Source organism: Corythoichthys intestinalis, chromosome 17 (genome assembly GCF_030265065.1).
Source record: "Corythoichthys intestinalis isolate RoL2023-P3 chromosome 17, ASM3026506v1, whole genome shotgun sequence".
Classification (NCBI taxonomy): Eukaryota; Metazoa; Chordata; class Actinopteri; order Syngnathiformes; family Syngnathidae; genus Corythoichthys; species Corythoichthys intestinalis.
Genome location: NC_080411.1, coordinates 249,866 through 267,761, shown reverse-complemented (window position 1 = coordinate 267,761; position 17,896 = coordinate 249,866). Strand labels below are relative to the sequence as shown.

The window sequence follows — 17,896 nt, the reverse complement described above, 5'->3', positions numbered from 1 at the left end:
GTGAATAAACGAACCGATTATTTATTCATAGATATGAAAACTTCTTTCAATAACTAAATGTATGATTAAATACAAACTAGTTCATTGATACGACACCTTTTACAGGACTCTAGATCATGTCGTGTCAATGTTTGATTGCTGGGAAGTGTTTGGCCCCTTGGGTTGTACTTTTTGTCTATTCCTGTCGTAAACTTTTGAACCCCGAGAAGGAGGAGTTAATAGCACGACCCGGAGTCTGGTGAAGAAACCAAGACGCTTGTGAGGTCCCCACATGAACCTCAGCTGATTCTCCAAACCACAAAGCCACGATTTATTGATTCAGCACTCAATTTATCAAAGCCAGACGCTAGTGTTGGCTCCTCCAACACTTGGCCTCTGTTCCCGGCTCTTTGCTGCTGCTCGGTCCCGATTGGCTGACCGGACGGTGGGCGGAGCGCACAAAATAAAGCAAATATTGCTGCGACCGGGGATCGCACTCACTTGCTTAACTCTCTCTCCAGCCTTATTTTCAGCCCCCTCCACGCCACTATGAGGAACGCCGTGGTGGCTGTTGCCATGGTGATGTTGTGCACATCTGTGGCGCACACTGACGTGAGGCCGCAGAGGGATTTCAACTTGCAGAGGGTATGTTCTGTTTTCTTCCAATCGATGGCCCGTTTACATGGTCCCTTTTTTTAATATACTGTACTTGTATTCAATTTGTTGCAAAGTTTCTTGAAACCAAACTGTTTTGAATTATTGCTAGAACAAAAAATACACTTACAGTACAATGACTGCTAAATCAAGAGACTGGATAGAATGGACAAAAGCTCAAGAGAGCATGTTTGTTTGTTTTTTTAATCCGATTTAAAGTACAAAGAATAATTCTTTTTTTTTTTTTTTTCGATATGAGTCCAGTGATACCGTAAGTACCATTCTCTTTAGACAAATATTGAAGAAAACTATTTTTGGTTGCCTTAATTTGAACCTCTTTTCTTCAATGAAAGTTTCAAATTTGTATTTTTTTTATAGACTGCTTGCTAAACAAGAATGGGATACCGTATAATAATATGACAACTCCAAATAATTATAGAAATCCAAGAGCCTGCAAAGTAATGGAGAGCTATCGAGTGATTGTAGTTGTGTTGTTAGGGTGTGTGATTAATAGTTAAGAACTCAAACAGGTTGAAAATCATTTCCCAGGTCTGACCTACGCTGTCTTTGAGGTCATGAAATTTCACGGGGTGCTGGTGTCTTTCCCAGCCAACTACGAGTAGTAGTTAGCTTAGTAGAATAGGAGTTTGTAGTAGCACTAGTAGTATTGGTTTACACGTAGAAAAGATGTAGTGGTGAACTACATGTGAAGGTTCACCCTAAACTGGTTGCCAGGCAATCGCAGGTCACAGTGAGACAAACAAACTCATTTTCACACTCGCCATCACATTTACGGAGAATTTGGAGTGCCCAATCTGACTACCACGCGTGCTGTGGAACGCGGAAGACACCCTGGAACGGCACCTGGAGAAAACGCACCCAGGCAGGCACAGGGAGAACATACAAAGTCCACGCCTGGGGGGCACCGGGTATGTCGTCCTGGGCCTCAGGGTCCCCAGAATGACCTTTCATTTATTTTACTTTACTTTACATTCACATATTTCTTTTTTATTTAAATCATTTTCTGATTAATATTATGTTATGTACTAAATATTTTAAATATATTGTTTTTCATTTTTTGCACAACGCCTCCACGCCCTCTGTCTTTGCAAAGAAGGGTTTGACCCCGCTCTGGCGCACTCAAGGCTACACGACGTACGTGCCCTGAAGCGAAGCGGGAAATTAAATCTGTCATTGTTATAATCTCTAAACATGGCGAGTCGTCATAAATCGGGTGCGCATAAAAGAAAAAGAGATGAAGAGAAAAAAAAATGAAGTTTTGAAAAGGTGGACAAGAAGCCAGAGAATTAGGGCTAGAAGCGGCCGTGGACGGAGATGTCGGTAAGTGAAGAACAGCCGCTAACACTGAACGTTTACATTCGATCAAGCCCAATTGGAGTCTGTCACCGGCCGCTTGTAGCCTATTGAGATGCGGTACGACAAGACATGCTGCTCGCGTTGAGCCGAGGAGAGACAAGGTGATGGGGGATCAGGGATATATGTTAGTCTGTGGGGAGCAGGTGCGCGAGGCCGAACAGACACGGGTCCGGCGGCCGAAAATCTAGGCCAATCACTGTTTGAGGGCTTGATAACACCAGGGATGTGGAGGGGGCAGGCGCAGGGTGTTTAGTTATACTCGGGCCCCTGCAAGTCTATTGACAGCCCTGGTACCGCTACACCATCAGTGTATACGTAATGATATATTTTTCTTCGATACAGCTTATTTAGCATGTGGATAATGTAGTTTGGAGATGTTTGTCGAGCGTGCGGCTAATTTTAGGTGGTTTGCTGATGTTGACTAAAATCCTACTAATACCTTCATAGCAACTTTTGAGAACACACAAATAGTAAAAATCCAGTGATTCTTCAAAGTTATCCACATATAACCAGAGGTGGGTTGTAACGGTTACATTTTCTTGAGTAACGTTTTGAAAAAAATGACCTCTCATAAGAGTAGTTTTACTAAGCTGTACTTTTTACTTTTACTTGAGTTGATTTATAAAGAACCAATACTACTCTTACTATGCTACTTTGGGCTACACTAGTCATGACATTTTTTCTCAATACGTAATAGATTTTTTGCCAACACTGGCTCTACCAGTTTCACCAATGAGATGTCACAACTACAATCACATGACTCCATTATACCAATCAGACTCATCCTTGCCCTTCTATGATCACGCCGGCCCGTTCAATCATGTGGCATCTTTAAAGCACCGTAAAAATGAAGTATTTGACACAGGGCGCCGCTGTCAACGGGACTCGAGAGCACGGAGTTTAATATCACTTTTTATTTAGAACCAATTGACCGTGGAAAACCAGAGATATGATCCTTAATAGAAAATATATTTTTTCCAGCAGTCATGATGCTTTATTTCAGTAGATTTTTTTCTCTCGCCAGAATTCCATGATTTTTGTATTTCTTCGCCTTAATGTGGTTATGTAATATGTTATAGTACAGTGTTATAATACCAGTTCACATAGATAACTTTGTGCCGAGCAAAAGCAAATACTGTTGTTTGAAAAATAAAACATCCGCAGTTACTCACAATGTTATTCATTACTTGAGGATTATTTTCACCAATAACTTTTTTACTTGTACTCAAGTACATTTTTTGGATGACTACTTTTATTTAGTAATATTATTTTGAAGGAACACTACTCTTACTTGAATGATATTTTTGGCTACTCTACCCACCTTTGCAAATAACCTTTCTTTCAGGGGTATGAAAAAGTATCTGAACCTTTTGGAATTTCTCACATTTCGGCACAAAATCACCATTAAATATGATCTGATCTTTGTCAAAATCACACAGATGAAAAACAGTGCTTTGACTAAAACCACCCAAAGATTTATAGGTTTTCATATTTTAATGAGGATAGCATGCAAACAACTGACAGAAGGGGGAAGAATAAGTAAGTGCACCCTCTGCCTAAGGAGACTTAATGAGCAATTGAGACTAATTTTTACCAAACTTTTTAAGTCAGGTTTATGCCCAATTACTGATGAGTGGTTTAAAGCTGCCCTGCCCGCTGTAAAGCGCACACCTGGTAAGAACTGTCTTGAGAAGCATTGTCTCATTTGCATCAGGGCTCGGTCAAAAGAGCTGTCTGAAGACCTGCGATCAAGGATCGCTGATTTGCATAAAGCTGGGAAAGGATACAAAACCATCTCTAAAACTCTGGATGTTCATCAATTGACAGTCAGAGAATTTGCCTAGAAATGGAGAGAGTTTGGCACTGATGCTTCTCTCCCAAGAAGTGGCCGTCCACCAAAGATGACGCCAAGAGTTCAGCGCAGAATACTCAGAGAGATTTAAAAAAAAAAAAAAAAAAAAGAACCTTAGAGTGTCTGCTAAGGACTTACATAAATCACTGGCACAGTCCAATATTTCTGTGCACATATCAACTATTTGGCCAAGAATGGTGTTCATGGGTGGGCTCCACGGAGGAAGCCACAGCTTTCTAAAAAAAAAAAAATATTGTTGCTCGTTTAATGTTTGCAAAAGGGCACTTGGACACTACCACAGAAGTGTTGGCAAAATATTTTGTGGACTGATGAAAACATAGTTGAATTGTTTGGGAGTAACACACAACGTGATTTGTGGAGGAAAAATGGAACAGCTCACCAACATCAACACCTAATCCCCCTGGTGAAGCATGGTGGAGAGAGCATCATGATTTGGGGTTGTTTTGCTGCCTCGGGGCCTGGACAACTTGCAATCATTAATGGAAGAATGAATTCAAAAGTTTTGCAAGAAAACCTGAGGCTTTGTCAGACAGCTGAAGCTAAAAAGAGCATGGATTCTGCAACAAGACAATGATCCAAAATATAGAAGTAAATCAATTTCAGAATGGTTTAGGAAGAACAAAATACACGTTCTGGAGTGGCCAACTTCCAGACTTGAACCCCATTGAGATGCTATGGCATGACCTAAAGACAGCGATTCATCCCAGGAATCTGACTGAACTACAGCAGTTTTGTTGAGAAGAATGGGCCAAGATTAGTCCCGATCGATGTGCCAGACTGATCTGCAGCTACAGGAAGCATCTGGTGGAAGTTATTGCTGCCAAAGGGGAGTCCACAAAATATTAAATGTGATGGTTCACTTATTTTTTCCCCCTTCTGTCATTGTTTGCATACTATCCTCATTCATTAAAATATAAAAACCTATAAATGTTTGGGTAGTTTTAGTTCATGTTTTTTCATCTGTGTGATTTTGACAAAGATCCAATCACATTTGATGGTGATTTTTTGCCGAAATGTGAGAAATTCCAAAAGGTTCAGATACTTTTTCATACCACTGTATACACTTTAGCCACTTATCTGCGCACTTTTCCAAGTAGCAAAATGACTCAATGTTTGCTTAGTTTGCAGGTAGGTGGTACCGTGTGGGTCTGGCATATGACTCGGCGAGCTTTGTCCCATACAGAGACAAATTGAAGGCCTCCCTGGGTGTTGTCACCGCGCAGGCAAATGGCAACGTTAACCTTACGATGTGGGATGCCACGTGAGTGTGTCAAATGTACCGTCCGTCTCTGTAATTCAAACTTAAAGACGGCCAACGATGGACGTGTGATGTTGTGACATGTTTATTAGGCCCGCAGGATGTCGCAGTAAAACATACTATTACGAAAAGACAAATATTCCGGGACAGTTCACCTACTTCAGCACACGTAAGTCACCCGATGCGTTATTTCTATTGCAAGACATTTGTCATGTAATATTGCTCTTTTGATGACTCTTAGGTCACAACATGGTGAAGGACATCACCGTTGTGGATACAAACTACAGTGAATATGCCCTTGTGCTCAAACACAAAATCTTTCATAGAGAGTACACCCAGGTGGCCCTTTATGGTGAAACAAACCCTCACATGGTCAACATATTTTGTCGCCACGCATTGGAGTAACATTGCATCTTCTGTTAGGTCGCACTCAGAGGCTGAGAGCGGATATCATTCAGAAGTTTAAAGCCTTTGCTTCAATGAGAGGATTTCCAAGAGAAGCCATTCTCACCCCACCGCCAGCAGGTACCAAATACCAGGCTAAGCTCCTTTAAAGCCTTTGTCAATATTAGGAGTGTTTATATAGCACCATGATTCACAGGTCACCGTTCCCGATACTATTGCGATTATTGCGTTATTTGTATATCACTTTAGAAAAAAAAAACACATCAAAATGGACATAAAAGTACATTTGTATCCATTTATTCCTGAAAAGTAAACACGCTTTTGTTTGATGTTTGAGAAACATATGGCTTTCATGAAAACATTGTCCTTTTTTTTTTTGTGCAAACCAGCTTTAGTCCAAACCTGTTTAACGCAGCATTCGAAATACTCCATGCCTCCGATTTTACAGTAAAAGCCAAAATGAGTTCAGATGTCAGACTTATCAAGCTGCTTCGGGGCATCGCCGCCATGTTGAAACTTTTGCTCCGTGGCCCTAAAGCCCACGAGACTACAGTGTAAAGAAGCCACCTTGCGAGATGTTGTTGTTACTTTAGCACAGCTGTCCCCAAACTACGGCCCGCCTCCACAATTGGTCCGGCCCCCTGAACAATACCAGACAGCATTTTGAATTTTTTTTATTTTTTCCTCAATAGTGTTCGTTATTTCCTGGCCTTTTTCTGTGAACTCAGAGAGGGTTATTTGGTTATTATCTATTTACTTAATGGTGTTATTATTATTTATTGTTATTATATTATTATCTTTATTTTATTTACTTTTGTTCCGTGAAGAATCCAGAAAGGGTTATTTGATTGTGGCTTTCTGGAAAAACAATATTTTTTTTACATTTAGACACTCCTGCAATCGTCACACTTTTTCTGTTACAAACTGACCCCGGCCCCTCATCAGAGAAGGGAAAAGTTATGTGGCCCTCTCAGGAAAAAGTTTGGGGACCCCTGCTTTAGCAGATTGCGAGGCAAGGCTGCTGCGCCCTGTCTCCTAGTGGACGAGAGTAGAAGTGTGGCCACTGTCTGGTTTATTTCCACCAAAAACACACGTTTAAGGATCAATACAGACGGATTTTGAATCGATACGGGATTTGTGTGACGTAATATTGCCTTTTTTTTTTTTTTTTTTAAAACCCCCCAGTCAATATATAAGCAATAGTAACTTCTTCATTATGTACACGTAATGTTACTTTTGCCCTTTCTATGGCTTTTTACAAAACAACAGGGTGCTTCACATGGCTGAAGAAAACAAATTTACCGGACAATTAAAAATATTTGCATGAGACTGAGGGATACATTTAAAACTATATATTTCTTAACATGAATTCAAATATCCTATTCTAATGTGAATTCTCATTAGTTCACATTCTTTTCGTGATTATTATTTCATGTGGTGGATGAGTGGTTAGCACATCCGCCTCACAGTTCTGAGATCAAGGGGTTAATTTGCCTGCTCTAGTTTCCTGTGAAGATTTGTGTATGTTCTGTTTATGCGTGCGTGGGTGGGTTTTGTACTTTGATTGCCTACCACATCCCAAAAACATGCACGGTCGCCTGATCCAACGCTCCAAAATTGTCACGGGGGGGGTAAGAGCTAATGATTGCTTGCCTCATTGCGATTGGCTGGCAACCACATCAGGACGTATTCCACCCCCTGCCCGTGGTTAGCCGCGATAGGTTCCAGTAACCCTTGTGAGGATAGGCAGTACAAAAGATGAACGATTTCGTGCTGAAATGCGTATACCCGAAAGAGGCGGGGGGAAAAAAAGTAAAATCCGGAAATAGTCAAAAGGTTACCCTAAAAATGTTTTGTTCCCACCAGAACGGAGCGTTTGTTTTCATTTTGTTGCTCACGCTTCTGAATTTTGCCATGCATTTCGGAGGAAGAGACAAAGTATTGGAGAAAAAAAATCTAACTAGTAATATTTGGAGGAAAAATAAACACATCACATTATTGTGACAATCCTATTTTTGTTTTGTCTTTTAAGGAAGAGACTTAATGGTTAAGAAAAAAAACTATTCGCTGGTGGGACATACTCTCGACAACGGAAATACCAAAATCAATATTTATACTACCATAACGTACTAATAGACATTAAAGATGGATCAAGTAAACATTCATCATTGCATTTTTTCCTCCCTCTCTGACCTACAGAAAACTGCCCTCCATCATCATCTGGATAGGTAAGTTGAATAACTAACTAACTAACTAAATACATTACTGGTATATCTAACATGTCTTGCAGGTCCCTTGTCACTTCGCCAATGCATTCAGTCCTTGCTGCCATCAGTTATTGTAAATGTCTGTCTCCAACTACAATGATGAGAAAATAACAAATTCAAAAAATAATAAAACATTTAGCACAATGCTCTAAGTTGTTTATCTCGGTTGTTTTTCCTTTCTCTATATTGCAGCATTATTCCTCTTACATTGTCATTTTTTCAGTCATCAGTGCAATAACATTACCTTATTACTTGCGACTTTATTTTCATACATTTTCTTTTTTTTTTTAGCTATGCTCCAATGTCTTGGTATACTCTGACTATTTTGTGGTGAAATGGATGTACGTGTCATTATTTATATCTCCTTTTTTGCATTTAATTGCAAAATCCCCCAAAAATTGAAATAACAACAGTAACCTCCAAACTTATAATTGACTTTCCAGTAGCTGTTGGTCTTGGACTGATGAAGATCTCAAGATCCACTTACAAAACAGCTCTGTAAATAAAAATGTGTTGATTGATACTTTTGTTTTTTCATTGAAGAGACTGTATATCCTCTGGCTTGTTATGATGTTATCTTCTGTATCTCTGCTGGACAAGTGGCGTGCTGTCAAATTTGAAACCAAACGTCTCGACAAATACCCTGCCTGTACCGTATTTTGAACAACAACGAATGTAAATTGTAATATTTCAATTATTTCAGGAAAACTGCGGTAGAATTTTACTTACAGTATAATAGTGTTACTTTAAACCCTTGATGCCTGAATTTACATTTAACAAAGATAGCCAAAGCATTGGAAGAATGCATAAGTACAATACAAAATACTAATTATGAATGAGAAATTACTTTAAATATTTTGTTTTCTTTTTTTAAAAATCATAAAAATATTGAAAATAATAAATATTAATCTAATTAATCTATCATCAATAATAATAATTTGATGTACATATGTATTCCCCAATGCTTTTAAAAAATATTTTTGTACCATTTGATGCAGCTACTTTTTATTAAACTGTTTAAACAAAAAAACGATTTTCTTGTTGTTGTTTTATTCAACTTTTATATGCAGTGTATTTTAGATTTTTATGTGTTTTTTTTCCTCCTCCATTGAAATGGAGTGTTAATGTTCAGTGTATGATGTTGTGGCTACAACCAATATTCTTTCGTTTATTTTCTGAGGCGCTTATCCTCGCGATTGTCACGGGGTTGCCGGAGCCTATCCCGGCTAACTATGGGCAGTAGGCGGGGTACACCCTGAATCGGTCGCAAGCCATTTGCGGGGCACCAGGAGACACACTCGTACCTCGGGACAATTTTTGCGATGTGGGAGGAAAGTGGAGAAAAAACCCATGCAGGCACACAAACTCCACACAGGAAGGCCGGAGCCTGGGATTGAAACCCTTGAACAACAAATATACCTTTTAGAAATAAAACATTGCCTTGTGCTATTGGTGAACATTCCAATCAACTAGTGTTAAGACTTGAGGGTCATGTAAAAGGTTAATGATGCACAGGACTATTATTGTTTTTTGTAGTTGAGAAGTCCAGTTCCTTCACTGATCAATAATTTTACCCAGCACTGCGCAAGACACGCATGCACACAGAACTTTGCACTACGACCTACAAAATAAGTTCAGCTGGGTTATGAGAGTTGATTTACATTAACACCCAAACACAGAGTAAGATGCCACAAATGAGGAGTTTGGCGTTTTTGCTGCTCTTTGACTGGATCGGAGCAAGTGTAATCATCCCGCAAGAGAACTTTGATTTGGACCGGGTGAGCGTATCTCAACTTCCATTTCTATTGCATTCAAAAAAACACTTCATGATCATGCGCTTCCTTGCAGTTCATGGGTAGGTGGTATGAGGTGGCGGTTGTTTCCGATTGTCCCCATTATATGCAAAACAAGAGGCAAAACCCCGTCATTGTTACTCTGGATCTGAAACTCCGTGAGCAGGGTAACATCAACGTGCTAGTCGCAGCTCCCAGGTGGGATCCCAAAACCACACACACACTAGAGCGGCAAATGCACTCACTCGCCATACTAGCAAGTAAAAAATATCTGTGTTTTAAAAAAGTGGGGGGGGGATGAGTTTTGCTACTACAATAGTACTGATGCAACGTCTTTGCTGAAGAGCAAGCTAAAACGTATTTAGAATAATCACCATTAAAAGTTATTTTTAAATGGACATATTGTACATGTTCTTTGATTGTATAGATATTTTTTAAACACAAAATCATATTTCAGGATGAGCAAATTGCTTATTTTGACCAAATAAGGAGAAAGTACATACTGTATTGTTTGTCTGCTCTCCAAATGTAGGGGGAAAAAATTGTAAAAAGTTGCCCTCCCCGAAAAAAAATCTTTTATCGTGAAAGAACAAGTATACAATATATTGATAACACTGGGGACAATTTGAAATAATAAAAACATGTCGATTTTGATTTTTATGACGATTTTTAAAAAGCTGCAGTTTTTTTGTTTCAAATTTTTTCACACAATATTAGTTAGACTATACTCACATTATTTGTATCCAAAGAACAAACAAAACATAATCAAATGATTAGAAATTAAGATTGGAGTTTATCATAATTCATTGTCAATTTTTGGAGGGGAAAAAAAAACAAACTGTTTGAGTACAGTATTTTTCTTAAAGTTAAAAAACCTGACATGATAGATAAACACCTACTTCACTTTTAGATTGTGCACCCAAAAATGAGTTATAAACAACTGTCGGACATCAAAAATTGTGTCACGCCTTGTAAACGTTGTTTGTACTCCTAATAGTTTTGCTGCTTCTCATGGATTCTTTTGCATCTAGGAATGGCTCATGTAAACACACGGCCACTCACTTTACTTTAACAGATGTCGGGGGACAATTTTTTTGCCATGTTGCAAGTAAGTGCCATCATTTCAACGGCACCCGCTACATGCAGTAAACCAACTGTGTTACCTCCCCCAAGGACACAATGTGGATGTGGATGCCTATGTTGTCCATACCAATTATGACCACTATGCAATGATGGGGCTACTGAGTATGGAGGTGTCGTCACAGAATAAAAGCACCATCTTCAAACTTTTCAGTGAGTTACAACAGGAAAATATCATTTTATCAGGAACTATTCAATTTGAAAAATGACTATTAATGATTGGATTGACTTTTGAATGCCTTATAAATATGAAAGAACACATTGCTTTTGCTTCCTAATTATTAGTGTGCATATATATATATATATATATTTACTTTTGTTTATGTAATTTATATACTCCAGAAAACCTAGTACTGTAGTCTATTATTGCTGAATAATGATTGTTTTTGTGTCCTTGTTAGATCGCTCTTCGGATGGGAGACACGCTGCACTGGATGACTTCAAGAGGCTGGTCAGAAAACATGAAATGAGGGATGATAACATTATTTTTAATGGCAAGAGAGATTCTAATACATGTTCATGAAACTTGAAGCAAAAGCCAATTCTGTTGTGTGTGAGGAGCCTGTGAAGCTCACTAAAATGTCTTTTTTTTTTTTTTTTTTTTTTTATGTTTTGACTATGAGACAAAATTAAGATGGGGAGCGGATATACATTGTCCAGGTTATTCCTAAATTGTTGTTTGAATAATCAGTTAAAAAAGACTTAGCTTTTTGAGTGAATCTTAATCTAATCTAAAAATGGGATAAAAAGCTATTATTTACCACATAACTGCCCATGTACCCTCTTTAAAATGTTTTTGTTTAAACCTTCGGGATGATTTCATTTGATGTTATGTATCATGTAATTTGTGATTTTGTGACCTTACCTTGTGTTGAATTGTCCTATACAAAAAACAGTTTTGCCTTGCCCAATTTCCAGCATTGCGGCATGTGATTGTCAGGTGTTTGTTTGCTTAATAGTGTCCATTTACATTGTTTATTCAACATTAAAAATAATCATGTTCAATGTTGCATCTTCAGATTCCAATATGGGTGCTGCGATTGCAAACTACATCCACAGTAGCCTATACTAGTTGTAGTCGAGCTGTCCTTTGGTGGAATATAATATCAAGCAAATATTGTGTAAACAGTAGATACATTTACCAAAAAACAAAAAAAAGCAAGCATACAGAGACAAGCCCAATAAAAGTGCATCGTATTAAAAGGCCCACCTTCAAATATAGCCAATTTCTAGAGAGACACAAAAAGAAAAAAGGTCACAGCGACACATTTGGCTAATTCCAAAAATACAAGTTATTCATTAATCCCTAAAATAATCACGTATTGATTTGTCACGAAATTTGGAAGTCCATAGGTCGATGAGTAGCAGAACTTTGCTCTTTCACTTGTTTGTCTTCCCGTCTAGTCCAAGGCTCATCTAGAACACGGGTCAATGACCCGGTGGTCTATATGTTGCCATTTCCGAGCATCGGCCGTCATAGAGACGAGCTCTTCAAAAGGGTGAGATGATGCGGAAAGCTGTGTTTCTAACTCCTCTGCTAGTCCTGGCATGGGCGCTCGCACTCCCCGAACCTCTTTACCCTACGCAGGAGAACTTTGACCTGACAAGGGTGAGTGCATGGTAAATCGTTCTTAAGGATAATTCCTATTGATTCCAGGTGACCTATTCAATCCACTTCTTGGTTTTACGATTGTCGATTCTCTTTCAGTTGCACCTATCCTCATTACGGTAGGTTAGCTAGAGCCTAAAGAGGTGGAATCCATCCTGGACTGGTCTACAGACTCGACAGAGCAAATGGAGACACGCTCACGTTCCCGCCCATGGCCGAATCCTTTTTAGCGTCATTCCAAAAGGACCGAGGGCCAATTATGGCCTACACTGTGAATATACAGTATTTTGTCCACGAGAAATAAGTAATAGCGTGCGTTTTCTGTTGTAGTCTTTAGCCACCACTCTCCTCCGACTTTTATACTTCCCTTTAACAAAATTTGCCGAACGCAAGATGTAAAATAGGATCTTGACTAGTAGGAGGAAGCGGATCGGTTCACTAATGCAAATGACAAACTTTTGTCTTGTGTGGTAAGCCAACATGACGATAATGAATTACAAGTTATCTAACATGCGTCATGGTAAATATGTAGAAAACTGAGCTAGAATTAACATCCTTTTTTGTCGTGGTTGGCCTGATGGCAGCATATAGACATATTGTTCTATCCAAAACAACAGTTCTTTTGGCTTAAAATAGAGCGGTTTATTTTAAAGACGGGTGCAAAAGCAGAAACTGCTTTTTCAGCCTTGTCTGTGTTTTCCGCCATATAATGAATACATACAGAATTTTATTTCTAATCTGATTTGAATATGGAAGTTTGCTTGTTGAGAGTTGTTTTATACGATTTTTATTTTCATGAATTACTATACTGATAAAATATTTGAATTTCACTGTCTTTCTAGAATTTTTCCCGATGATTTTTTTTTTTTTTTTTATGAATGCAAATGCATTTGTAAACACTTTGAGATTTGAGGCGCTGCTAATAGTCAAAATGGACACCTAACGATTGCATGAACGTTGTCTTGAAATAGCGCCAATCACAGAGCCCGACACGCACGCAGGCAAATGATTTGATACTTGTCTTATCCATGAAAATGAAACACATGGCTGCCGATTGATGAATAAATCCAAATCTGATTTTGAAAACAATATCTGTCAGTAAATGTCAAATGTATTTTCATGGCAGTTTTTGGGGACTTGGCATGACATCGCCGTGGCGAAGACATGTCAGCATTTGGAACACCACAAAAAAGACTCGGCAATCGGCAAACTGGTGCTGCAGAGAGGAGCTAGTGCGGATAAACTGGAGATGACCAGAACTGTACTCAAGTCAGTGCTATGTGGATATATCACACACATGAACACAGACGGACAGACATCGTTCTTCCCGGGAAATAGAGCAAATATTCTGACAAATGCCACCCCCTTCTGAATACATTGTGTATGTCATGCCATATGCGTCTTTGCTGTATTGAGTATATTTTTTGCATGTGTGTTTACAGAAATGGAACCTGCAAAGAGAAAAGTGGAGACTATAGTCTGACAAAAACACCGGGAAATTTCCGTCTTGCAAGTACTGTATGTTTCTTTTGTCAATGAGCACCTCAGAACTTGACTGGGGTAACTCCATTTTACATGAGCGTAAACATGCCCTTCGTAACAATTAGCCGAATAGAATTATATTCAATATTACTTGGACATTTACCCCCAAGCAATGGCTGTCCTATCATAAATCATTTCCTGTGCAAGACCATTCTTAGGCGAACGAATATAATATTGTCATACCCGTGATGTGACGTGTTTATTGCACAACGAGGGTACTGTCGAACGTTTAACAGTTCAACGCTTCTGTCTTCATGACACACATGTTCTACGAACGATCATGATTTTTTTGACAAATTGACATTTTTAAAAAATCCAGCATAAGGTCAGTGTTGTTAATAACGGCGTTAGAATATAACGGCGTTACTAACGGCGTTATTTTTTTCAGTAATGAGTAATCTAATTAATTACTTTTCTTATCTTGGCAACGCCGTTACCGTTACTGAGGCGGGAAAGGCGTGCGTTACTATGCGTTACTAAGTTGGTTGAATAAAAAAAAGTCTGAGAGAAACGGACTCACGGAGACGAGAGAGCAGAGCAGGAGTGGGGAAGACGCCGCGATGCTAGGTGGCTCCAATAATACCTGACTGTAGCCATTGCCGACAAACTACGCCCACATGACATGGTAGATGTCATATTATAGAACTAGATGCAATTGACAGACACAGCTGCATTGGCAACATGTTTTAAGGACAACATGCGTTAGTAAACAGCCACCATCTTAAAGCAGTAGAACTCTCAGGAAGGTTCTGATGTTGAGATCCTTCATAGCGAATCTAAGTAACTTTTTTTTTTTTTTTTAATCTAAAATGCTCCTAAATCGGCAAAATCTGAACTTAAATCTATCTTTAAATGATGAAACAGTTTTAAAACTTACACATGTTTAAAGTAGACAGAAGGGAACTAACGAAATAACGGGAGCAATTTTAACAACTTTAACGGTTGATTCACAACTTGAAATGACTTCCACACATAGCAAAGGTTACTATCTAGTTATCGCAATACCCTTGTGTCTAGTTAAGTGGAGGGTAAAGAATTGAGCTAGGGCCAATTGTCCCCCAAACCCTTTAAACTTCACATTGCGTGACCTGTTTTTTTTTTTTTGTTTTTTTTTTGAGAAAAAAAAATTACCACTAGTTACTTTTCCAAGTAACTAATTACTCTTACATTCAGGTAACTGAGTTACTAACGCAATTACTTTTTGGGAGAAGTCATTTGTAACTGTAATTAATTACTTTTTTGAAAGTAAAATTAACAACACTGCATAACGTTTACATTTGCTGTGGTGCGACTGCATCATATACCAAATCTGCCCATTGCCTACAATGGCATAAACTGGATCCCGGTCAGGATCCAGAAAATGAATAAACTACAATTAAAGGTTGCTGTTAAAAGTATAACGATGATAACGCGTACTGTACTCGTTCGTACTAACTTGCAAATGAATTGACAGTCGACCGAAAACACCACTTCGTTTTTCAGTCAGTGTCTGAAGCTCGTTAGGAAGCCCGTTTTCAAGAGCGAGCAAAAGCGTGAGCGATTGCAAAGACGAACCACAAAAAGGAAAGGGCCGAGTGGCCCCGTTCCACCAAAACTGGAACTAAACCTAGAATTAGAACGCTTCGCAAATAATTCAGTTATCGGTATGACCTTAACAGCACGGCTTGTGACATTGGTGTGAATGGATTTATTTTCCATGCAGAGTGGGGGACTGAAGTGGACGCCTACGTGGTGCATACAAACTACGATGAATATGCTCTCATGATAATGATCAAGCATCTATCGCCGGACCAGAGCTCCATCTCAGTAAAGCTCTACAGTGGGTGGACACATTGCATTGTTTGACTGATCATCAGTCAGGCTCTTAAAATATCCCCCTCGCACAGGTCGAACCATGGACGTGAGGGACACGGTGCTGGATGATTTCAAAAGACTGGTCGGAGAGCAAGGGATGAGCGATGACAACATCATCATTAAACAGAACAAAGGTCTTTACCGTGACGAATTGAAGCTTCACAATCAGATGTATTCATCTTCTTCAATATTTTCAATAGCCACTACAGGACAGTCAAGTAGTGTTTATTTACAGTATATCTGCCTCTCTTCCTAAAATCATGCTAGGTACTAATTTGTTTTTTTTGCTCTTACATATTGTTACAGGGGATTGTGTTCCTGGAGAACTGGTGGACGAGATGACAACAGAGCCTGAGGTACTTGACATCAACTGACCCATGGTGATCTTACTAAGGGCTATGTGCTTCTGTGACACAGAGGATGAAGAGGGATGTAGTACCAGTTATGCCACTGGAAGAATTGGAAATGGACGGTTCTGGCGATGACGCGCTCATGTTTAACGGATCAGGTATGTGCTGGGGCGGGGGGCATTCAAAAGGGCATTTGTGTCATTTTCTGTCTTCTCAGAGGCTTGCAGTTTAGGAGCAGAGCCGGGGCCATGTTTTGGCATATTCCCACGCTTCTTCTACAACTCCAGCGCCATGAGCTGTCAGAGATTCAATTACGGAGGCTGCATGGGCAACAAGAACAACTTCAAGACTGAGAGGGAGTGCCTGCAGAGGTGTCGCACAGAGGGTGCGTGCCAGTCTTCTTATGAAATGCAGTGCGATCATCATTCAACGGTCTAACACCAAACATTTCCTCCCTCCGTGCAGCGGTGTGTCGTCTCCCCTTGACGGCCCTGCCGTGCACCGGGGAGCCCGTCAACTGGTCCTTTGACTCTACCCTGGGCGAGTGCGTCGCCTACAAAGCAGACTTCTGCCAGACCAACGGCAACAAGTTCTACAGCAAGTCCGAATGCGACGAGTACTGCGGCGTCAAAGGTGCGTCGGGCCCAGTGTAAAAGTCAACGCGCAACACAAAAACATTGAATGCACTTTTGTTTTTTGCTTTTCAACAGCTGTAGAAATCCTAAAAGAAGACTGAGGAAACATTCCGAGCTCACCAGGCATAATTCCAATATCTAACTGGATATCCTTTCACAAAAACATTTGTTATAGATCCAAAAATTTAAATCAATAAACCGTAACATTAAATCAGTAGTGTTTCCTTTTATTGGAAGGAGGGAATTTTTTCCTATGATTTGCCACACAATAATGTGCCGTGTCAAATAAATGCCATTAAATAACAGTACAATTGTATGGTACAGTATTTAAATACGTCATAGTCTTTACATTAATTAAAGCCCGTCCCGGCAGTATGTCAACACTTCTTGGACTACTTTTGCTGTTGTCAGAGTTGGACAAACAGCTAAATTAGAAGGAGCTATTTTGCCTTTTTTTGACATTGTGTGTTTTCCGAAGGTTTTGTATTACAATTTAAATTACCATGATTTTTGACGTTGCGTTTGAATTTTATTTGTGACAACTGTATTTTTTTTATTTTGGGGGGGGGGGGGGGGGGTGAGTCAAAGCAGTTGTGTTTTTCTGTTTGGAAATCATTTTTCACAGTAGGCCTACTCAGAATTTGAAAAAAGAGTGACCAAAAGGGGGCAGCATTTAGCTGCTCACAGATTAGGGTTTGATGTCGTATACATCAGTGTTTTCCAGCCTAACCAAGCTATTTCTTTACCCGGTGGCTACATTAGTTGTCTTGGCGAAATCGAAATTGAACACGCTCAAAAATGAGCGAGCGAGAGAAATGATTGCTAATTGAAGAATGGGTAAGAGACCACAATAAGTCAATTTCCCCAATAATATTTTGGTCATTCCTGTCTTTCTCAAAAGATATATTTGCTTTTCTCAATGATGTTAAAACTCTTTGCTGCTGTTGTCTCTGGCCTTAAATGTATTGGTGAGGGTAACAAATAAATGCATATTCTTACATTTTGTAAGAGATAAAACTTGAAGCCTTCTTGGCCCATTATTTGAACCTTGTGACCCGAAGTGTTACATCTAGGTCAGAATTACACTTACTGATGCTTCCACAAGACCACCGCAAATGTAAATATTATATTTTGGGAGAGATGGGGTTAGGAAAGATTCT

The 17,896-nt window shown here is 39.3% G+C and overlaps 3 protein-coding genes across 3 annotated transcripts; all 3 read left to right on the top strand.

Annotated features, from left to right (window-relative positions):
• The first annotated feature begins 456 nt into the window (after positions 1-456).
• On the top strand, positions 457-7,965 carry LOC130905757 (lipocalin-like). Its single transcript, XM_057819406.1, has 7 exons — positions 457-624; positions 5,005-5,144; positions 5,234-5,310; positions 5,383-5,493; positions 5,565-5,666; positions 7,746-7,774; positions 7,837-7,965. Exons 1-6 carry the CDS (start codon positions 529-531, stop codon positions 7,772-7,774), a joined length of 555 nt encoding a protein of 184 aa, XP_057675389.1. The 5' UTR covers positions 457-528; the 3' UTR covers positions 7,837-7,965.
• A 145-nt stretch (positions 7,966-8,110) lies between these two features.
• LOC130905758 (protein AMBP-like) lies at positions 8,111-11,790 on the top strand. The gene is made up of 5 exons (XM_057819407.1): positions 8,111-9,591; positions 9,662-9,804; positions 10,638-10,714; positions 10,780-10,899; positions 11,148-11,790. Exons 1-5 carry the CDS (start codon positions 9,499-9,501, stop codon positions 11,267-11,269), a joined length of 555 nt encoding a protein of 184 aa, XP_057675390.1. The 5' UTR covers positions 8,111-9,498; the 3' UTR covers positions 11,270-11,790.
• Positions 11,791-12,188: 398 nt separating this feature from the next.
• Positions 12,189-16,950, top strand: LOC130905756 (protein AMBP-like). Its single transcript, XM_057819405.1, has 10 exons — positions 12,189-12,355; positions 13,482-13,624; positions 13,798-13,868; positions 15,600-15,716; positions 15,784-15,885; positions 16,058-16,107; positions 16,169-16,259; positions 16,319-16,486; positions 16,567-16,734; positions 16,812-16,950. Exons 1-10 carry the CDS (start codon positions 12,251-12,253, stop codon positions 16,835-16,837), a joined length of 1,041 nt encoding a protein of 346 aa, XP_057675388.1. The 5' UTR covers positions 12,189-12,250; the 3' UTR covers positions 16,838-16,950.
• Positions 16,951-17,896: the final 946 nt, after the last annotated feature.